At 49.1% G+C, this 23,571-nt stretch overlaps 1 protein-coding gene across 8 annotated transcripts in view; it reads right to left on the bottom strand.

The window, feature by feature from the left end:
* zfhx3b (zinc finger homeobox 3b) overlaps positions 1 to 23,571 on the bottom strand; it is a 229,888-nt gene that overhangs the window by 12,438 nt on the left and 193,879 nt on the right. For 7 of the 8 annotated variants that reach the window (XM_057025267.1, XM_057025265.1, XM_057025271.1 and 4 more), the window contains 4 exons: positions 9,082 to 9,189; positions 2,345 to 2,478; positions 1,644 to 1,844; positions 21 to 144 (listed from right to left, as the gene is read on the bottom strand). In XM_057025267.1, the coding sequence (XP_056881247.1) occupies positions 21 to 144; positions 1,644 to 1,844; positions 2,345 to 2,478; positions 9,082 to 9,189 (567 nt within the window). The remainder of the gene's footprint in view (positions 1 to 20; positions 145 to 1,643; positions 1,845 to 2,344; positions 2,479 to 9,081; positions 9,190 to 23,571) is intronic. The other variant, XM_057025270.1, reaches the window with a different exon arrangement.

Consider the following 23,571-nt stretch of genomic DNA (forward strand, 5'->3'; position numbering starts at 1 on the left):
CTTAGTAGCCAGATACTGACCGACTTGCTTCTTTGAGTCTTCAGAGTTAGAGTTCGCTGTAGCATGAGGGGTGCTCTGAGCCTCTCTGTCTGGGCTCGGTACAGGTATGAACATGCTTGCAGGCAGTGCATCACTAGGGGTTACCTGGAAGAAGAAAGACAAATATTCTTCCATGAGCGCCACTGGTTGGTCATTTAACTGTGCATATTGGAAGGAATGACGACTGTGCTGCAAAGAAGATCATTAAGAATGTGTCTAAAAAGGCAATCAGTTCTCAATAAAAATCACAACAATGCTCTTGCACAGTTTATCATTGATGAATACGACGTCTTGGAACGCGCTAATTTAGGTTGCCTTGATAACCATGTCCGGGATGCTAAAGATATCTAATAAAACCATAAAAACTTTATTTTCCACCGTTGTCCAAAGGAATTCCTAGCATTTAATTAGGCCGTAGTCCACATTTAAATTAACATTTTAATAAAAAAAAAGAAATAACACAGACTGAATTCTAAACAAATAAACTAGAAGAAGCATTTACATTACAAAGTGGACAGTTTCTACACAACTGCTTCGTTAGTCAATTAGCAGAGAGAGCAGAATATCCCAAGGTCACTTTTAATTTGGACTCCATAATTGGCAAACATAGTTCAAAATAGCTATCACCCAGCTCGGCTCGGAATTAATGACACGCAATTATTTTCATTACCCCTATCTTACGCAGACAGAAAATGATAGCGAAAGTGAGGGAGAGAGAAAAAGAGAGTGAGAGAGCGGTCTGGAGGAGTGTGTACGTTTAAAAATGTTACTGAAGGTTCAGGGTGTGTGTGAGTGTACTGCACGGAAAGGCAGGGATGACACAGGCCGGAGAGGAGAGGAGAGGAAAGAGGAGGGAGAGCAAAGGAGATAGGTGGATGAAGGGCTGGAGAATGAACTCATCATTATTCATGCTTGGCAAGAAATAAAAGTCACCTATTTCAGAATTAATTAGCCTCTTCTCCTTAGACATATGAAAAGGATAAAGTACTTTTCCATCTACATTCAGCTGTTAAAAAAAGGTGCTAGCTTTAATGTGTGCTATATTACCTCTGTTCTATTACAGCCCTCTTGTAGAGCCTCAGTACATTAGTACCTCTATAAAAGAAATAAATATTCTGTCTACCATCCTAATGTGCTTGCCATTTACTTTCCTGATGCCCAATCAAGGTGGTGCTGCAGACAGAGTAATGCTTTATGCTGGCGTGATTTAAAGAAAAGAAAGGTCAAATAAATTGTATTACTCCTTGGAGCAGAGCAGTCCACACAAAAGCATGCTGCGAGACATGATTTGGCCTTAATTTAGAGCATTTTTCAGTTTTTGCTTTAACAAAAAAGGATAAAACAAACACATTTTCTTTGGTGAGCTGACCCGCCGTCTGTATCCTGTCTGACCGATATATGCTGAGCCATAACAGTGACGAGCTTTGCTAGAGATGCCAAGACTGAATATGAGCAATACACTTAAAGGTTTCTCAACCCTAATGCATTTATACATGTATATATTTCTAATGCTAATACATTTCTATCTGACCCAGGTCAGCTTCAGGTTTCTTTACGGCCTTCCTCCATCCTGAGGAACAGGAATCACACAGAACTGGACTCACTGTGGCGATGAGCTTGTCAACACAGTCAGGGGCCACGCTGTGGAGGTGCGTGAGGTGGAACTGCAGGTGGATCTTGTTGTTGAGCATGTCCTGGCATAACGGGCACTGCAGCATGGGCTGGACAGAGTGCTGCGTCATCACGTGCATTCTGAGGCGGTTCAGGTCCGTGTTGGTGAACTTGCAGTAGGGGCACTGGTACATCTGTGCGAGCGGAATATGGAGAACATCAAACAGGGGGTGAAATTAGAGCAGCATGCTCAGAGGGTCTGCTTGGAGAGGAGCTTCAGATCAGGCAGGAGATCGGGCCCCCCTTCACTCCACCAGGCAGATCGCTCTGATCACATCCAACTGTACTGAACACCACTGAGTCCTGGCACCCACTTCAAAGTGCTCTCATCTGTCAAATACCATATTGATTTTCCACCTTATACACAATTAGCAGTGCAACCGCAGCAGAAAGGTTAAAATAATTTTGAGGAGTTTCCAGAAAGCAGCCCGTGTTATTTGAAAGGGTCAGCGAGAAAACTGCAAATTATCAGGCCCGTATTTTACATTCTTTTTAGTTTAATTGATGCGAGCCTGCAGCGGCTAATTAGCGCCTGGCGACGGAGCTTCAGATAACCGTTGGCACGACGCCGCTGATCCGGAGAGCTTTCCCGAGCCATCGGTGCTGGCAGGCTGCCTCGGTGTGTCGCGCTCACCTGCTCCGTCGTGCTCTTCTCTGCCGTCCGGGGACGCTTGGAGGACAGCGGGCTCTCCGAGGCCCCTGAGCGCGAAGAGGGCCGTTTGGTAGGAACGGGAGACTCCGACTGGTGTTGATCCACGTTGGTGGACACTGCCGAATGTAGCCAGCAACACAGAGGGACAAAGAGAAAGGAGCAGACATGTCAGGACAAGATGAAGGCATGGTAGTCTGGGAGCAGGTCGGTCAATGAGACGTGGGTCAAGGGGCTTTGTTATGCTTCCTAAAAGATGCTTCAGACAAGCAGGAGCCAAAATGATGATAATAATAATCAAAATGACTCATGCAGGGTTTAATATCAATTACAGGTTCCATCACCCCAGGCTCTGAACCAGGTACACAGTGAGGAAGAGAATCTGGAGAAATATAGAATAAATCCACGTGGAAGCAGCACTGCAGCGAGGCATGGGTCGGAAATGTAGGAACGTTCCGGCCAGGCCCCTAACAAACCCATAAAGAGTTAAATTCCCCCTGATTTGTACAGTCTAGGAAGGGCAAATTGAGCGGAGAGGGCACCGGTAAGGGAGGGGCGGTTTGGTGGGGAGGGTCAGGTTAAACAGGGCTGACCACACTCCTGTTCCAGACATTAAAATGTCACCTCCAATCAGGACGGGGGCAGCTGAGCTGATTACCCAGTGGGGGACCTGGCTTTGCACGGAGCAGCCTGCGAGATCTCCCAGAGACACTGGGATCAGCCAGGGGGGCCCTATTAGGGTCCAGTCAGAGCCAATCCTATTAAACACATCCGCCAATAAACAAAGGGAATGTTAAACAAAAAGAACCTCCCATTCCCTGACATTAACCTCTCAGTCATGGTACTGTCCTCGCCCATCTCTCCACCTCCTCTTCTTCGACTCCACTTTAGTTCACTCCTACTTCCCCTGACCTCGCCCCCCTCGCAGCACCAGGGGGCTCCTCCGTGGACACCTCCTCACGCCTCTCCTTGGATGCCACGAATCCAGGTCAGCGGACAATCGCGCTGACCCGATTCTTGTCAAACTGATAATATTATACACACGCGGTAACAAATACATCACCTCCATACATTTCTGCTTGGGCTGGCCTACTTAGCAGCATCTTTACATATGGGCTTTGTGTATCTCCAACACCAACAAAGAGAGACGAGCCGGAATCCAACTGCATTGTATTTGTGCGAGGACCTGAAACAAACATGTGCACCAGCTAATACGGGAATTACTGAAAACTCAAATAGACTTTTCCCTGTTAGCATAAGAGTACGTGAGTAAGCCCCTGCAGCTGGGAATTGTACATATTGGACACAGGAAGAGCAGCACTAGAACACAATCTGTCACCCCAGACTTTTGCTATGTTTTCTGATGGCGAGGGAGAAAAAGGGGCGGAGGGACCGTGGGAGCGTGCTCAGAAATAGTTTCTATTGTCACGGTGGATGGAGACTCCATAAATCTAATCAATCGCCTTCTTTTAAGAACCCTACACCTTAAGAGCAGAGCAGCACCGTGACTAACAACCAACCACTGTTTCCTGCTCTTTCCTGCCCGTTACGGGTGAGGAGACAATGACCAAAACATTGGACGGATTGGAGCGAAACAATGATGACACGTTGTCGTCCTAACATACAGTCTACCGTGGCAGTAAGAGTAAGACTCGCATCTGGGATCAGAACCGATGACCAGAACACAGAACAAGGTCAAGGCCTGTTACAGGAACACCGTCAGTAAGGAGGTGGCGAGGATGAAGTTGGAGCTCTACCGGTGGCGCTGGAGGGAGCCTCTCTGAAGCGTGGATGTATGGAAGTGCTTTAAAACTCCACAGTTGGGGTTTGGTTCATAACTCTGGTGTCCGGTTTGATTAACGATGTTTGGTTCACTCACAAACGGGGCTCAGCTGAGGCCACTCGCTGACCTTAATCTCCATCAGCTTGTCCGTTCCCCTGACCCCCTCATCCACACCAAACCTCCGCTGACAGGCACCCAAGGTGGCCCTCTTACTGAAACCACGTAGGACGGAGGGGGCAGCGGGGCCGGAGCCACCCAGGCGCGGTCAAGTGATTATTAATTCATGCCCCTTTTCTGTAAACTGGAGGCTGTCGTGTCCCGTAAGTGAATTGGACTCTGGCACCTCCTCTCGCCTCTCACAGCTGGACGGTAACATTCAAGCAGGGCCTGTCAGCAGACTGCCACGGGCTCCCGAGCCGTCCCAGCCGTGTTGGGATTTTAAGAGCGAGGGGAGGGAGGAGAAAAAAAAGATGTCTGATGGACAGAGAGACTGACGCAGCACACGCTGAATTAACCTCCACAGGTCATTTGGAACTGAAATCCCGTCAAAGCTGCAATTAATCAGCGTTGTCCTTGGGTGAGGTCGTCCATATTCTAAAAATGGGCCCTGCGTGGATATGCAAGGAAGTGGAGGGGGAGGGAAACATTCCTGTTATTTTAGGTGGGAATTCCCCTCCTATCTACTGACACAGGAAGATTAACGCTGCATCTTCCGGCCTCATGTGAGGACCCCGACCTATCGCCCGGTCCATCCACATCAGCTGCCAGTGAGGGCGCAGAGCTTCACTGACATCCAAAAGAGCCACCTTCGACTTTTAACTTCAAACTTTTAAGCCCAGAGTTCCTTTGAATGGAGAAACTCGGGGATCTGGAGCGTGTCCTTTAATCCCTGACTGTTCAAAAATGTTCACCTTCACGCTAAGCGTCTGAAGGCCCCTCTGCTCCTTCCAAAGTGTAAAAATCCCGAACACCTTTCACTCTGCAGGCTGCCTGTTTATAAGAAAGCAACTGAAAAGCCAGTTTTAATGCTATGCTAATTTGCTAACATGTTCTCTGTAATAAATGAGAGCATTTCACTCAATCCAATCAGGTAAAATTATTTGATTTCCCAAGCTTGAAAATCAAATTTGCAGCCTGATGCTGCCCATCAACATGGCTGCAGCAGCACAACAACAAAATGTAAATGAGATATTAATTAGAAGAAGCTATTAAGAAGGCTCTTTGAGCAACAGGATGACGTGTTCACCTTTGCAGAGCCTTCAGAGACATGGCAGCAGCGCCCGGCCATTAGACAGCCTGTGATAAAACTCATAAACATTTCAGGGAGTTGGCTCACAAACAAGGACAATTTATGGCGTATTATCTTCAAAGACAAAAGGAATTACAATTTGAGGGATGACAAGATCTGGAAGGATGTGATATGAATATGTAAACATCTTCTCACTGCTGGGGCTCTAAAAGCAATAACGCCACGGCGGCGAACGTGGCGCAGGGATAACATAAACGGGAATAATAGGATCCGCGAGAATGTCATTTCCAGCTAAACCGCAGCTAACGTTAAATAGCTGCCGACGTATGAAAAGCCCTCTTCAACGCGTGCTATCTGTCCTCGAGTGAAAGCGCGCACGCCGCAGTGCCACGGCGGCGTGTCCAGGGGATGCTAATCACCGCGCTCCCTCGCAGATTAAACGCAACATCTGCGGCGCGCAGCAGCACATCTGCTCCCCCTCACACGCAGTAACGGCGCTGAATTACACAAACATTACATTTATACAAACGCGGGCAGCTGCAGAACGCGCACGTGGGACTGCATAAACATATCCAGCTGCACGTCTCCTTCCAAAGGCTTCCTCAGGTGTAACGTCAACACTGGACTCCAAAGAGTGAAGAATCCGACGCGTGTGACAGGAACGGAGCACAGCGGAATCCAAACAATCCTTCATCCTTCAACCCAGGAAATAAGTAGGAGGATAGTTGAGAGCTGGTCGAATCCCCATAAAAGATTTAAATCTATATCATTTATATGTACAGTTTGATTTGTGGAAGCTGAAACATTATTTTGGTCATTCAAGATATGAAACTAAAATATATAAGGATGCTAGGGTTCGATTAAAGCTCAGCAATGATATGGATGGTTGACGAGAATGCACACTCTACACGTACGTGCACGCGTGCATGAGCCCGAAGGCATCCTGACTTCGTAGCTCAAACCCAACCGACCACCTTCCCCTCCCCGGAACGCAGCTGATTCTACCTCCCCCGGCATTCAAATGCAACCTTTTCAGACACATTCATGTACGTGTCAAGCTGTCCCCGGCTGCAGGTGTATTGACAGCCCCCCCCCCCCCCTGCGTCTGCTCTCCCCCCCGCCCCCCCTTCGTGCATTCTCCTTGTGTTGTCCCATACGTTCGCCTGCTCTAATGAAGGCGAGGCCGGCGTTCCCGTGCAGGAGCCGCCTGTCTCAGCTTGGCGAGCTGGGCGTGAGGACAGCGGAAAGAGACTTTTAGACCTATTTCACGCAGCATTTAAAATGATTAAATGGCAGCGAATGCCAGGAACCAAACGTATTATGACCTTGGGTGCTCTGATACTAAAGTATCCAACAAAATTGCATTCCAGCACCAGAAAGGTTGTGTTTATACGGGACTTACACACGTCAGGATGCCCGTTGGTGTTCATATACGGCGCGTTTCATCTTTGAGGTGAAGGGAAAAAAAAGCCAGAATACTGACGGCGCTTTTCAGAAGGTGACACGCCGAGTACATATGCATTTTACAAAGGCTTCTGATGTACCTCTAAATGATTTTAATGAATACTGAGAAGCTGCGTAACAAGAAAGGGAGAAGAAGATTGACAGTGTCTTTAAAAGAGAGAAAGGCCTTTTCCCCCGCCTTCGCTAATGCGCCCCGTCTGACAGTGACTGTCATTTGTTAAAAGAACAATGTTGTGCTGTGTTCCTACAGCTACGCTACGACAACGGTGAGGAAGAAACACTTCAGTCGCTCTGACTGCGGGGCCTCACACAACAGCCAGCCCGAGTCGGCGAGACCCAGCACCTTTCTGATGGATGACGAGCTGGCCGAGACGGTGCGCATCCCATAATAGGTGCATCATCTTCAGAGGAGAACCCGCTGAACAAACGCCTATCTGTTTACCAAATGCGTCGTGATGTCTTCCGCGCTTTTAGCCCCCCGTGAGAGGTTTCTATGCTAGCTTTAGGTGGGTATTGTACTCAGAAATGGGGGGGGGGGGGAGTCCATTCAGCTCCAGCTGCCCCCCCTCCGCTGACAACAGTCTTGAACTAACCTCAACCTAACCACCCACCTTTCCTCTGACATCAAACGCAACCTCAGACCTGCTTCCCTAATGCACATGCTATTTTTAACTAAGTGTTTCTAATAAGCCGCTGAAATGCTGTAAATTTTTCATACTCTCCTTTGTGGAAACACAGAAACACACTTATTTGGTGATTAGCGGCTGACAGAGGGGAGGAAAGGAGCGAGGCTGCTTGTATCAAATTGCATGCCTTTCAAAAAGAAGGAATCCTAATGCGAGGAGTCGTCTTCCTGTGCACCACAGGTATGAGTGAATTATTAATCGGCCGGCTCATTTTAATGCTTTTTAAAGTGCTTTATTTTGATGTGCTAAAACACACTTTTAGCCATATTCAGTCAGGCATGCATATCATTATTCCCCCCATCAAAGAAGAGTGTCGCCCCTCTCAAAGAGCACAAACAACTCAGCCTCATTTAAAATAGAAGTTGGGATATCAAAGACATTTTTTACAAAGGCTGCCTCCAAACACCGGGATGAAGTTTTCCCCTTTTTTCCAGACTTTGTGAGAAAAAGAAAAAAAAAACTTATATGCAAAAGGTCTGGATTGTTTTCCAGCTTTTAACCTGACTAGCATGTAAAGCAAAACATCCGGCAGTAACACAAGAAGAAAGACAAGTGAGAAGCATCTTTCTCGGGGCTCCGTGTTATTCGGAATCAGGCGGAGTAAATACGGAGCGTGGCGCAGAGACGGGCGGAATATAGGTTTCATTAACACCGATGTTTAGAATATAATCAGTAAACCAACATAAAATAAGATGCAGGGACATTCGACATTAAGGTGGTCGAATGTAAACCGAGCCTTCACGCACCATCCGCCACTTCCACGGAGACGCCCCGGCGGTGGTGTTCAACCCTCAGCTGCCATCTTTAATTGCAAACATGCTTTTGGTAAAAGCAGAGTGACTTCCAGACAGGAGTGCGGGGGCCAACATGTGTGCAGGATTTTTCATTTTTCTGCCTTTGATGTCGTAACTGCGGTTAAAAAAAAACCGGGCCCATCAAGCAGACAAAGAAAATCCACAAACGGCTGAAGATGTAACGTGTAGTAAAACAATGCCTGAATTCAAAACACATGCGGGTTTAACCCCAGAACGCTTCCAATAGTGCCTGAACCGCTATTCCAGAGGGAGCCCTCCCCCTCCAGAGAGGCTCCAGATTTAAAGCCCCGCCCCTTTAGCAGAGCCCCGCCCCTCTGCTACACCTGTCACTGAAGGCTACAACTGAACACAAACGCAGGTAAGCGCTGCGTGTGTTCCACTGGGTGTACAACAAGGTTGAGGCCCTGCACACACACACACACACACACGCACGCACACACGCACGCACGCACACACGGCTCAGTTAGAATGACCCGTACACCCCCCTCTCTTCGCTGAGCAGATGCAAAACCTGGGTCACATGACCTGCAAAAGTTCATCTGATGGGATGGAACGTCCAGCCAGCCTGTGGCCTGGATGTGTAGCAGCAGTGGAGGGAAATTAAGAGTGTTTTCATGATTAAAATGTCTCAAAATATGATTATCAGACCAAAGCACCGTTCAGGTGCGGGGGCCGTGCGTCCCCTGTGGTAGTCAACCCCAAATGTGCGTGAAGCTCTGCCTTACCTGTCCCTTTGGTGAGCTCCTTCTCCCCCCCACTTTCTCTGTCTTTGGTTTGGTCCTCCTGGTCTGTGGTGGTCTCACTGGCAGCCTCCACATCCTCACTCAGCTCTCCTGAAGGGGGAGGGAGGACGAGATATGTAAATGGCCACACCATCAGAATTGGTGGAAGCACTTAAAGGGACAGTGGCGTTTTTTTTCTATAGGAGCTCGCAACAATTATATTTGCTGACACAGAGTTGCAAGGCTAGCAGACAAAGAAGACAGAATCTGCTTTTTGTCCCTGGTTGTGTGATATTCACCATCCCATCCATTTGTATTAGAATAATATTCCATTATTGTTATTATTATTATTGGTAATAATTATTTTAAATGACAATTGCATTAAAACACAATAAATTCATGGGATTTTATTTAAAAGGTGAAGAAAAGACCGCAGGAACAGTTGATAACCCCCCCGGCATCGATCTCCTTTTATTCCCCTCCGCCGGCCTCTGAACATTCCCGACGCCGGTTAAGTTTATTCAAAAGTGCCGTCCGCATGCGAAGGCATCGATCCGACGACAGCAAACTAGGCCGCAGTCGATGGGCCCGATCAGTTATTACACACGTCAGCTAATTCTCGGCAAATGTACTTAAACGCTCTTTTGAAAATGCTTTCGCGTCTGGGCCTCCGCGCTAGCAGCTATTGACGTATTGACAGCGCCGCAACAGCGACTGAAGCGTCCCGGCCCTGCAGTCGGCGCCCATCGGGTCTTGGCCTGCTGCGCCGCCACCTTCCTGCCAAAACCACTTTTATGACGCTGTATTATTCCATCAGTTATGGGCGGCTGCCGTGTCGTGTAAGCGATTCCTGTTGTTTTATGAGTAGGGATGCGCGCGGAGCTCGCTGGTGGAGCCCTCTGCTCCACGCCAGCCGTTTGTCCCCTGATGACTCTGGTAAGTGTTGAAAAACGGAGCATCGTTAATGCTAACGAAAAGCTGCGCCGACTTCAAACACTGTTCTGTTGTCTGGCCGCTGACACCACGGCTGATTGTGTTATTACACGTGGACGCGGAATGCTGATCCCAAGTGTCGACCATCCTCCCCGACCGACTCCGACAGGATCCGGTGCTCACAGGATCTCACACCTCTGAATATGTTGTCCTTTTCAAACATGTGTCTGTTTTGTATCCATGGTAACGGCCCATCCCGCCCGGGAAAACCAAAGAACTCCCGTGGAGCCCGAAAATCCCAGCTAACACCTGCCTGCTTAAATCTCCCCAACTCTGGGAGAATTAGGACTCGGTGGAGCCGTATAGGTGCTCAGATTACAAAATAATCCCCAGGTAAATTTTTTCACCTTTAAAAAAAACGGGGCAAGGCGCCGTTCCTTATAGCCACGCCGACACGTGTAGTGAGACTAATTCTCCACCTCCACGTTAATGCGCACTGTGTGCTCCACCTCGGCTGTGACGCGCAGATGGCAGCCAACACTGGAAAGCTCTTCCGCGTTACATCGACGCCTCTTTACTCCTTCACACACCTCCCGATTTAGAACTTTCATCGAGGCAACGCTTTTATCACACGTGGCTCCGTGGGGCCATGATATATGCAGGCATTCAGTTCCATGTGGCAGAGGGCTGTGCCAATCCCTGTTCTCTTCTTCGCTGGTATTGCAGAATGATTAAAGCCGGGCTGACCATAATTAACGAAAGGTCACGAGTGGCCTAAGAGGAGGATGCAAATGGAAGAGACACTGAAACTGCAGCCGTAGATTAACTCTGAAAACAGATGAGGAGAAACACTCAAAGCTATGGCAGCAGGCCATTTCTAACCCAAATCTGAGAGATGTAAAGGACAATAGCCTGAAGGTTGTCGTCTAATTAATTGTATTCATTAACCGTCCTAATACAATGATATGAAACAGTTCCATTAATCTAATCATGCGAGCTGAATAAGCTCATTGCCGACACACGGATTACACTCATTTGTTCTGAGCATATAAATATCAGCTTTGCTCCACCGTTCACTCAGTGGGGACAGTCCATGGGCTCTCTGCCCCCCACCCCCCCCACACACACACAGATACACACACACACTATCAGCGTGCTTCCCTCCTGCTCTTTCGTCTGGGTGCAGTGGCGAAATCGGGCCCATAGGTGTCACTCTATACAAGCAGGGAGAGAGCAACTTGCTCATGCACATTAATGAGCGGGGTGGGGGAGGAGGAGGAGGGAAGGGGAGGCTGCAGACAGATACACACACAGGCAAGGGGGGGGGGGGGGGGGGGGTAAAAGGAAGAAATATGTGGATGACAAAAGCAGATGCTATGCAAGAGGCGTCCGGTGAAGATGAGACACTGAAACGGGCGAGATTACCTTCAGATGAGAGGGAGAGCGGCCTTCCTTCCCTGAAGAGCAGTGATTACTCTAATGCTAATCAGACTGACAAGCACAAACGGCCTGATAAATAATTGATGGTAACCACTGCACTTTCCAGTATTCCTTCCCAGACTGTAGAGAAAAGCAGCAGCAAGTAATAATAGTCACTCTGGATATCTTTCACTAGGTCAGGCTCCTCCTCCATCCTCTGCCTCGCCGGAATCCACGGCTATGATGATCACTGCCTTCCTTTAAACGCCGAATTCCAGTCCTACCTGAGAGAAAGGCTCCGGCGTTGCTCAAACAGCCTGTGACTGACTGATCTCTTTGCGGTGTATACAGTGTTTTAATGCTCTTGTCTATCTCTCTCGGCTTTTTCTGGAGAACCGGAGAACCGGCCCGGGGGGCTGACGCGAGTCTCTGCCTCTTGCCCGGCTCTGGGAACGCGGGGTTGAGCTCTGCGGCTGTCTGGAGCCGTCTGTCTCGGCTCTCATTACTCCCATTATGATAATTGAGGCTGTTGTTATCATTTTAGCCAGGTGTCACTGGATGGTCCTGGAAAGCAGAGAGGTGCGCCTCCCTGCGTTATCCAGGGCCGGACAGCTTCCTTTCCTTTAATGCTGCACTGTCGGATAAAAAGCAATCTTATTTCACACTTCACAGACTATCTTTCTCCCCTACTTTTTCTTTCAAACACACACACACACACACACACACACACCTCATCCCTCGCACCCTTTTCGTGTATCAAAGTTGCCTGACTCTGGACCAGAGTGCAAAATGAAAGTGACAGGAGGGGACCGCAGGACAATGAGACACAGGACCCATGCTGAGGGCTTTCATGCATTGTCCGCTCCTCATATCAGCACCCCTGCACCCCCCCACCCCAAGCGAGACCCCCCATTAAAAGCACAATCCAAAGGGGACACCCCCCAGCCTCTTCGCAGAAGCTACCTTCCAACAAACCGCGGTGAGGAGAGCACGCCCACGTCGAGCGCGGCTCATGCTTGTGAATAACGGTTAACCACAGCACCGACCGCAGCACCGGCCACTGCAGCCGACCGCAGCACCGACCGCAGCACCGACCGCAGCACCGCCACAGCACCGACCGCAGCACCGACCGCAGCACCGACCGCAGCACCGACCGCAGCACCGGCCGCAGCACCGGCCACTGCAGCCGACCGGCGCCGACCTGAGTCAAGGTCTGCTTTCGTCACCTGCTAACGAGGATCATTCCCAAGGCAGTCATGAGGTGGTGGTGCTGCTAGCATGCTACATGCTAAAACTCAACGCCCTTAAACAGTGCCCTATCTTAACCCCTCCCCACATGTGTTCTCATAGCAAGAAAAACAAACAAACAAACAAACAAACAAAGGGCAGGCTACCTCAGAGGAGCATGTTACATGTTAGATTCCTGACCTGTCGACGGGGGGGACACACACACACGCCGGCTTCTCCCTGCTGGCCCTGCTCTGACCTCAGGATCTAAATGTGAATGAATACTTTGTGTCTCCTTGAGGCCGAGGGTGCGAGGAGGGGAGGGGGGGGGGAGGGGGGTAAAAGCAGAGGAGGAGGCGCAGGAGACAGACGGGAGAAAGGTGCCGGGCCGAGGGCAGCTCATAACCACCAGAAGAAAACGAAGCTTTAAAACAGCGAGGAAATCAGACAGGCCCCCCCCTTCAGGCCCAGCTCAGAAAATCAGGTTCAGACCTAAATATTACCCCCTCATTTCAGGGCGGCGGGTTATTTTAGAGGACGGCGACCGTGTCACAGCGACCAGAGATCAGTCGTTCGGGTTACTAAGCGGCGCGATGTATTAAAACAATCCCCTGGTGCCCCCCCCCACGGGAAATCAGGGCAATTACACATGCTGCTCATACTAATGGCATCTTTAGATACATTACAAATAAAGTGGATAAAGCTGCTCTACTTCTCCCTTTTCTTCTCTTTGTGCTGCGTGATGAAGGAGAAGAGGATCTAGGTTAATGTGGCTACACAGGGAGTGAGCATCGGGGACTGCTCACTCTTCTGCCCCAGCTACCCCCCCCCACAGACACACACGCACACACACACACAAATGGGACGTCTCTGAATGTCCAGCATGATGGCCACTCACTAACACATATTACGTCCACAATGGAAGATGCAGGCTGTACTTTTCTCTGCTATGAGCTGGTGAGTGGGGGGGGCAAAAACATCACTAAGCAGTGCTCTTCCATCCATCTACACTGCCCGAGGGATATTGTCCTGCACAAAGAGTCACTCTTCACCCCCCCACTGCTCCCCCCTCCCTCCCTCCCCAGCAGCATAAATGCCTGCTGTTGTCTCCTCTTAAATTAACCTCTTTTTATAATGCATCTGTTTCCTTCCAACTACTTTCTCCTCCAGCCTTCTCGTGTACCTATTCACGGGGGCCGAAGTGGTCGGGGAGGGCCGGACTGCGTGTGGAGGTGGCTGATGGGGTGAGAGAGATGGGGGAGGGGGGGGGGGGGGGGGGGGCGTGTTGGCGTTGCCATGGAGGGCAATCACATCAACTCAGAAATATTCACCAGTGGGTTGGAAAATGCGATGGAACAGTTATGACAGACGAACGGGAGACACCCCCCGCCCCCCCCCCCCAACACCACCACTCCAGTATGTGACCTTAGCCCCCCTGCCCCCTCTCTCTAGAACTCCATACATGTATAACCCAGAAAACGTATTGATTTTTCATTTGGGAATAAATAAATAATTAAAAATGGATGGAGGGGGGGGGGGGCAGAAATCACATAACCTGAAACTGTCACAGCTTTTTTGTTTGGAGCTCATTTCTCTTGATGTTTGGCTTTTGCCACAAACCCTCTTTAATTACCAGGTACGGCAGCTTCAGAGCGTCTCTCCGCAGAGACGCAGCCACATGCAGCCTGCTGGGCCTAACAAGACAGCCCCCATCCATTATATATGACACACACCCACAAGCTTTTGTTTCATATCTGACTAATAACAACAGCGAACATAATTTCACCCAGAGTTTCTTCTCTTATTCCACATGATATACATGCGCACTCTCATCGTGCAAATACACAAGAATGGATTATTTCTTAAAAATTAAAACTACAGCTGGTTCCCGTTAGAAAACCCCTGGATTCCCCCCGACTGAAGTGGTCCCCTCTCACATGAAGTTGTGTTATTCCCATTTTCCAGGTCCGAAGCAGACGGTGGCGTGTTTGCACAGGTCTGCGCGTCCGTACGTGTCGCTCCATTAACAGGTACTTATGTGTTTATCTGCGCTTTCAGACCACCGTCTGAAGAAGATCTCTGCTCGTCGCTTTATCGAACGCCCCATTTGCATATCTTTGTAGTGCATCCATCTGCCTGTGGACTGTTCTGTGGAGGTATTAGCTCAGAAAATCAATGTTGCCATGGCTGGATGTATGTAGCGCCTGGTTCGGCGCGTGTTGGGAGTCGGACTCGCGGCTCCCACGCGGGTCCTATTTACATGAGTCCAGCCGGCGCAGGCTTCCCTCCCATCTCTCCAAACTTAAAAGCCCACAAACACCAGCGCGCTCCATGGCGGTGGGCTGGTGCTCCTCGACGGTCATCCAGCCTCCCTCCCTCCCTGTGTGTGTGTGTGTGTGTGTGTGTGTGCAGCCCAGGGCCTGAATGGCTGTTTGTTTATGAAAGCATACGCCCGGATAAAACAGAATATGACAAGGTTATGAATACCAATTTGGCTAATCAATTTCATTTCAAATATAAAATCATCGATGTGTTTGCCTTCTAAAGTTGGATGGCCTTCTAAGTTCAGATGTTTTCAGAGAGTTCAGAGGAGGGGTGGAGGTTGGCGGGCTTGGCTGTGTTTATTTATTGCACCTATTGGTATTGATTACAGAGATGCGCTGCACTGTGGGATAGATGGATAGAGGAGCTCTGTGGTAGCACAGCTTACAGCACCGGGCAACATTTCTTCTGAGAACCACCTCGGCTGGTTGCTCATAGCTAATTGCTAAAGAAATCCAATGATTACGCTGCTCAGACACTTAAAAACATCCACTAGAGTGCACTTATTGGAAAAAACTCCCGCTACCTCTATCCATTGGGTTTCTAATACAAATCAAACACGGGAGCTTTCCTTCGCCATTTGTCTTTTCTTTCTGCTCCTCTTTGCATAGCTCATCCATTACTTTCACATGAAATATGAAAAGGCAATATCCTCTCTGTGTTTGTACTGAAGCGTAATGCAATTGTGTTGTCATTTATAGGAAATAATCGCAAACCTCTCTTTCATTTTCCAGTTCAAATAACCATGAAAAATTAGCCTTCAATGTCACGGAGGACAACAAAGGGATGCACACAGACTATTGCCTCGCCACCGCGCTTGACATTTCTCCTTAATAGGAAAACGGGTGGCTGTTCCTATTCCTTTCTTTAAAAAAACTTTTCCATTTTCTAACCTAATTCACGCCCGCCCCGCTAATTAAAAGTTCTGCACGCAGATCTTTGTAAATCTCTAGTGCGTCCTGGAGTGGCGTGGAGCTGCGGGTCTGGGGAAGGAAACCTCTGCGCCCTGCTCATTAGCACCCTTTCCTCAGTCTGCTGATGGCTACTGTTGGAGGGGAATGTCGCCAGACATCCGCTGCGGGGCCTAGGTTGGCGTGACTAACGTCCAGTTGCCTGATGAATAAATAATTCAAAAGCTATCAGACTCTCCGGCAGCAGAGTGGCCCCGAAAACACACATCAAGCAGAGCCCTTCCTAACTGGTCAGCATTTAGCCCTTCCAAATGATGTAAAACCAGATGTCTGCACACAATTAGCCGTAGCAGAAGTCGGAGGATCCTTTTAATTTAGAGAAATCTTTATTTTCACTGCGAGTAGCAAAGTAATGGTAATTGCTTTCTATATTGCTGCCATTAAATTCTTAATGGGCAGGTTGTTTTCCTCTGTAATTATGTACAAAATAATCAGACAAATGTGAAGAGCAATTATTAGAGATGCATTTGACAAAGTTTGGGTTTTGCTCCCACTAATTGATATGGAGAAACAAACCGGAGTGGGCGTCTGAAGCTTGGGACACATTTTAAATGAAGGGAATTGGAATATTAGCTCTGTGAGCTGGGACCACAGAGCTCGCTGTGATATTTAAGAAGGCTGAGCCCGTTTTCCCAGCACCCTTTTCTGCGTTCTGTGGTGTTTCACCGTCCACATTCTCCCTGCGAAGCAATGAAACCGACATCTGAACCAGATGACGCAGTTCTAATGTTATTAAGATGCAGCGTTATGACTCTGATTGCTTCCCCAACATAATACCTAATTCTTATTTACATACTTTAAAAACTAGATTCCATCCGGCAGTGCTGCTTGTGATGCATATAATGAAATTTCCACTCAAAAGTGCTAATGAAAAGGCTTGGCGCGCGCAATTAGCCGCTTCTTTATTTGCTTCTTGTAATGTATTAATTTATTATCACATAATTCAGCCCGGCATTATTTATTTATTTAATTATGCACAAACCCCGCGTCCTTAATTGCAAAACAGATCCTGAGTCAGATGATGGGATGGCGCGGGAAAGCTCTGCCATCATTTAAACTAGTTATGCTTCAACTCTCAGTGGTATATCCAGTCTGCATTATTCTCAGTCTAATCATATCAAATTGCTCGGAGGCTTCTCGGTTTACCTGAGATCTGAAATTGCCCCTCAATAACGGCTGACAATGCACGTGCCGTCCTGATTTTGATGGGGATTTTCGGATATTACAAGCCTGATTGGTAAATAAAAACCTCGTTTTAAACCTCGCGTATCCACTCGTGAATAACGCAGGGGAAAGGAGGCTGGGGGGGGGCTCCTGGAGGGGCGGGTCCACGCTGCCCGCTGCGCTGCTTTCCAGAGGAAGACGGAGTGATTCCAGTCAAACGCCGCTCCTCCGTTATCTTTGGCTCAGCAGAGACGGAGCGGAAGAACGAGGCAAGGAGGTAAAAAATGAAAATCTGATGATGTGGCTCATCGGAGGGCCAGCTCATTAAGATAACCCAGATCTGGAATCAATGGAAGCCTGAAAATAAGCAACCGATACTCAGGAATTAGCAAAACTGTAAAAAAAACCCTAAAACCTCTTCCTGTTTACAACAGGGAAGTGGTGGGATTAAAGAGACATTCCCAACGCTGGTGGATTCCAGTGGGGATCCGTTCAGGTGAGAGCAGCGAGGAGAGGGGTCAAAGGTTCACACCATCGCCTCGTTTATAATCCGAAATAAAGTCTGCCTGTTTGGGACTCGCCGCTCGGCGCCGGCTGTGCACGTGCAGCTGGGCCGGTGTTTGTTTTCAGTACACGCCGACACTGTTGTCCCGCGTCTCCCTCGGCAGGCAGGGGTGGCGAGTCAGGGGTGAGAGCGCCAGGATTAATTATTCCTCTTTGCTGCTGCGACGGGGCCTAAATCTCTGGAGCGACACTAGAATAAACAATTAAGCAGATATTTGAGTCACCGGGAGAAAGAAAATCATCCAAGTAACCATGAACGGCAGCTGCCTGGTAACAGGGCCCTGCCCATCCATCCTTCCTCCCCCGTGTTCCGACCCTAAAGCTCTCGTCTCCATCGCTCCAGGCTGGCGCACGGACCCACAAACAGCCCCCTCTGGTTATTCAGCCGCGGCCTCTGTGGGCTCCAGCCGGGACCGGCTGCCTCCTGAGGAGGCTGTGATAAGAATTCATTTCTTCCTATTATGTGCTCTTGTCCACTGCCTCAGTTCATCAGTTCAGTGCAACCAAGTCAATGAAAGGGCCTGTAATGAAGCAATCAGATGCAGCCTGGTTCTCCGGGCGCGGCGCTCCATCCTCAGCTGGCGGACCCCCTCTCTCGGAGCGTGCGCAGCGGCGAGCGGACACAGAGGCATTAATTCAGCACCTCACCTTCCGCGGGCCGCTCTCCCCTCACATGCGCTTCACACGGGGTCCGCCGGCTCCCGTGGGCTCGGAGTTTTACAGCGCTCCATTATTTTACCCAGGGTTCACCGCCGCCACGAAACCAGGCGGTCCGGCTTCGGTGGGATTCCGCGCCGAGGTTACCAGTTACAGCGGCCTCTTCCTTCATCCTCCTCTCCCTCGCCTAACCTTTTCACTTCACTGTCTTCCCCTCCAGCCTTTTCTCCTCTGGCTCTGCCTCTTACATCTCTGCAACATGTGGAAGCTATGGGGGGGGGGCAGAATGTATGTGCTGAATGCTAATCAGCGTTTTAAAGCAGAGAGAGTCTTCACCTTTGTATCCAAACACTGTGAAAGTTTCACTTCAAATTTTAAAGGGCCCCTCTGATCTACCTAATATTGTTTTCACTCCCCTCAGGGGCTGGAAACAGTCGGTAGTATCTCTGATCAGCCTCTCGTCTTTATCCTCTCTTGCACCGCACAAACACGTTTTTGCAGCATATTATTCACACTGGCCAGAGTTCACTGCTACTGGCCTACACAGACCCCCCCCCCCCAAAAAAAACATTGATGAATGAAAAAAAGGAAGGGAAGAGAAGCAGAGGTCAAGTCTGGTGGTGTTGCTTAAAATCTACGGAGTGGCTCCGCCTGGCGTGCGTCCATCTGCGCCTCCTGCTCCGCCCCCCCCGCTGCCGCTCACCTGCCGCCAGCGTTGAGCAGAAAGACCCTGCGGCTCGAAACCCACCTGACAAGCGCTCCTTAACGAGCAGCAGTCATTAACCTCAGGAGCAGGCAGCTGCCATGTGATGGAGTGCACTGGGCCCGCTGCAGAAGGGCCCTATTGATCCCGGACATACTCGCTGCCTTCCTGGATGCTTATAATCAATATGCAAATGGCCCGCAGCATTGATTCAATATTAATTTTCAATTAGGGAACTCTCGGGGGGTCCTGGGAGGTCAATACAGAACTGTTCAGAGCAAAGGCCGGCACAAGTTGCAGGCATTGACGTTCCTCCGCCCAAGACAACTTACTTACTGTTTATTTAGCGCCCTGCTGTAAGTCTCGATTAAGGACGCAGATAATAGGCGGAGAGACAGATGGGCCTTTCCGCACTCCTGCAACGGCCGTTAAATAAACTAGATTTTGTTCTGAAGGGCTCGTCCCAACTAATAAGTCATTATCTCACACTCGGTTGTGTTTCTGTTCTTTAGCGTGTTTAATTTATTCTGGTTCTGCAGAGACGCGTCAGACAAATATGCAGATCTTTGTTGCCATCCCCCCCCCCTTTCTTGACCATGTTCACAGCAGCCCTCTCAGACAAGGTCACGTCTCATTCTTCTCACATACAAAGAATTTCCAGCCCTTTTGTTGTGATTTAGAAGTGGAGACTTCTTGCTGACTTTACGGTCGAGTCCGCGAAGGACTCGCTTTGCTTTGGCTTTAGATGTATTTTTCCATCTGTTCTTTCCAGTGTGTCCACAAGGTCACTCGCTGTTGTTCTGACACTGATTTGCATTCCCCGCCCCCCTTTACCATCTTTAAGAGACAAAAGCGGCATTGCTGACTTCGGATTTCAACTTGATGAAGCGTTTGATGACGCTCCCAGACCCCCGTGGACACACCTGGAGGACGTGGACGAGCCTGTTGGAACTTCAACGTCTCCTCATGGCAACATTGTTATAAACACACGATTATCTGTACCCAGAATGCAACGCTCTATGAGGATTTTCAGCATGAGAAAAGAGAAGGAGGAAGACTACAGGCCTTTACCTAACTTAGAACAAAGAAAGCCCAGTTTTAAAGATTTCCTAAAGTTCAGATATCCATGCGTAGCAGAGACACTTTGGTGTGGGTTGCCTTTTTTTGCTTGATCTTCCTCAATGCTATCAGTACAATCCTGGTGTTGTGGCTAAACGCCGCCCTCGCAGCCACATTCTTCCCCTCAGAACTTACTGGGATGGTAACATGCAGTTTGTGGTGTGATAATTATGCGACTGTGGAGTTATGGAGCAACGTGTTTGTTGTATAACTGTCATCTGTGCTGTGACTCTGTTTTAGAACCAGGCTGCAGAAGACGAAGCGCAACTGTGGCAGCTAAAGAGAAGAAAACTGGATTACATCGCAATAAGACGTCTTGGCTTCCTCAGCTAGAAAAGCAGCACTGTGTGATTTAAAAACAATATTAACTGCCTTTTTTCCCCTGTTAAAAAAAAATCCCCTTTCAATTTATTGAATAAAGTTTGAAATCACATATTTGTGTCTGTGGGCTTTTAACTCCAAATGTGGCCACGCAGAGCAGAGCAGAGCAGAGCAGAGCGGAGCAGAGCGGAGCATCAAAAAGCAACCAACAGTCTAAAAGAGATAAACCTGGTTGCTCTATTTGCTCCTCTTGATGCACTGCCTGAGGTAATTGGTTTAGGGATAACATTAATTACCACATTGCTCATTAATGGATGAAGCCTTTATTGGTTCCATTGATCAGCAGGACCTGTTAGCCATCATGCTAAGCAATAGTGGATGTAACAAGCTTACATATTGGCATATCAATTAATGCAATCAATTCCTGTCTAGCAGTTGCCATTCCCACCGGTTACCCCGCTCCCTCCCAATCAGCCCGCCTCCCTCCTCGATCACGCTCACGTCAACTTAAAGTTGTTTTTTAAGGAGATTTCTTAATTCTTATTTAAATGGAGATCGTTGCTTAACACATTGATTATGCAGCCAAATGAGTGGTTAAAGGGCCTAAACAGGGGTGTAAAACAAACAGGACGAAACAGGACTGAAAGAAAAGAAAAGTGGTTCCATAAACACAAAGTTGCTTCATTAGGCTGTTAAATGAGTCGCTGGTTACGATTCGGAATCTTCCTGGTGTCACATGTGTTGCGAAAAGAGGGAAACGGGTTCAAACCCCGGCTGGCTCGACGGCAAGGAAGCAGAAAAAAGGAATAGAAAAAATCAGAAAAGAATGAGGGAGCACGGTGCGATAACCCAGAGCGCACCATGACAAAGTGGAGGGATTTACCGTTGGGCCCGCAGCACTTCATTTGCTTAATAACAGATCATTCTCTAAGAAAGTGGCGGCGCGGGGGGGGATATCGCCCAACGAGGATGTCGCACTCGCAGAAATCCTATTTGAAGACAACACCTTGCGAGCGCTCATCCTCCTCCATGCATAAGACGATCAACGCGCATGACAGGCCCCATTAATATGACGCCCCGTGTAACCCTGCTCGCCCCCCCGCCCCCCCTCAAAAGGAACAGAACTGATAGCCGCGAAAAGGCGGGGCTTTGCTTTCTGACTGAGCGTGTTCCAGGAGGGGTGGCGTCCTTCAGATCCTCCTCAGACCCACCTGGGGCCACTTCTTTTAGGAGACGGTGGCAGAAGCGTTGACACGGTGGGAGGGGGGTGCATTTGCTTGTGGGCTTGTGTGTGGTGCCCACTGCTACTTTAGAGGGGCGAGAGGAGACGCTGGCGTTGAAGACTCTTCACATTCGCCTCTCTAACCACCGCGCATCACATTTCAGGATCACGCGTGGGAAATACAGCACTTTCCTTCTTTCTTTATTTTCCACAGTTGCCTATATTTTACCAACCCCGATCGAACCGGTTAGGGGCAGTTTAAGCCAAGGCTGCGCCACTCTGAGCCACATCTCAATCCTGCATTACGGCGAGCCGTACTTTTTAAGTGGACTATATGGAACACGCCTCTGGTGGTTCCTGCCGCAATCTTGCGAAGGTCGCAGAAGGTGCGAGCGCGGTGTTTTACGCGAGCGACCTGAGACGGGCAGGCAGTTAGTTGGGCACCCCTCATTCGCTCGGCGCGGACCTCCTGAAGGCCCCTTGTCCCCTGGGCGACGCACAAGTGGGCTGAGCAATTAACAATTTCATGCTGATTGCCTGGAGCATGTTTTGCTATGCTATAAAGATAATAGCATGAGGGTGCAGCGCCCCCACCCCCCCAACTCCTAGAGTGTTCCTCTATTGCCTCCATCTCTCAATTCTCTCCTGTGCAATTCTCATGTTGGAATGGCGCTCTGCCTGCTTGCTTTATTAAAGACACTCTCCCCACTTAGAGGGTACATTTAAGAAAGAAATATATAACGATGACTCCCCGAAGAGTAAACAGGGATGATTATTAAAGGGAAGGAGAAACCTAGAGTCTTCGTCTCCCACTGCTTTCTTGATTTGAAAGTCTAATTTGCCAGCAGCACTCGACAGGCATGCAGGTAGGGGGAAAAAAGAGAAAGAAGAGACAACAAACAGGTTCCATTTCCCGAGACAAAGAGAGCATGCTCAGACCGGCTGCTGGGGACAGCCCTCGTCTTCCTCGCCCTTTTCCAGATCGCCACTCCGCACTGCTCTGCGATGGTAAAAACACCCCGGGAGTGCGGCGTGCGACGCTGGTCCTCTCCGCTCCGTTTTGCCCCTGCGCAGCTAAAACAATGGCGTCCGTTAACCATCCCAAACACAACAGGCCTTCATTTGAAGCCTGACAGACGGCGACTGTAGCCTGCTGACTTCATACTGACGAAAGCAAAAAAAGCAGCATGAATCGCCTCTTTTCTGGGCTGAAATGCTGCATTGATGCTGTCTGAGGTTAATTGAAGCAGCGTTTATAAATGGAACGTCTTTGTGAATAATATCAGCGTTTTAAATCATTAGGAGGATGAGCAACACACAAAGGAACCATTTACTACATGTTCTCACTGTGGAGTAGCCAATCTTCCCTGGACACAAGGTGCTTTCCCTTTTCTGAGCGTTGAAAACCAACGTGGACGACGTGCACGTGAATGTCTCAACCTTTAGACAGTTGCAAAATGCTAACAACCGCCGCCGTCCTCACTTTTACTGTGTGAAAATAAACCCTAAAGACATAAGGAGGAGCTGCGGACAAAAGCTTGTGGCACCAGCCCCCTTTGCCCCTCAGGCCTGCCCTCTCTGACCTCCGCAAACACCCCCCCCATCCCAATCTGGATCCTGGCTGCCTCCCCCCGCCCACCATGTGTGTGAAAGTCCAGCTGGTGCATCCTGGAGTCGACACCTCGGCTGAGCGTGGCCACATTACAGGCTTCGTTTTGTTAATGGTATGAGTCCCATCATTAATCTGCATGGCAAAGTGGCGCACACACACACACACACCCACACACACACACTCTTACCCTGCTTTAAGGACAAACATGTTTTTCCCTTTAATTTATAGGATACAATGTCACGTCCCCCCCTCCCAGAAA

This window comes from Takifugu flavidus, chromosome 2 (genome assembly GCF_003711565.1).
Source record: "Takifugu flavidus isolate HTHZ2018 chromosome 2, ASM371156v2, whole genome shotgun sequence".
Classification (NCBI taxonomy): domain Eukaryota; kingdom Metazoa; phylum Chordata; class Actinopteri; order Tetraodontiformes; family Tetraodontidae; genus Takifugu; species Takifugu flavidus.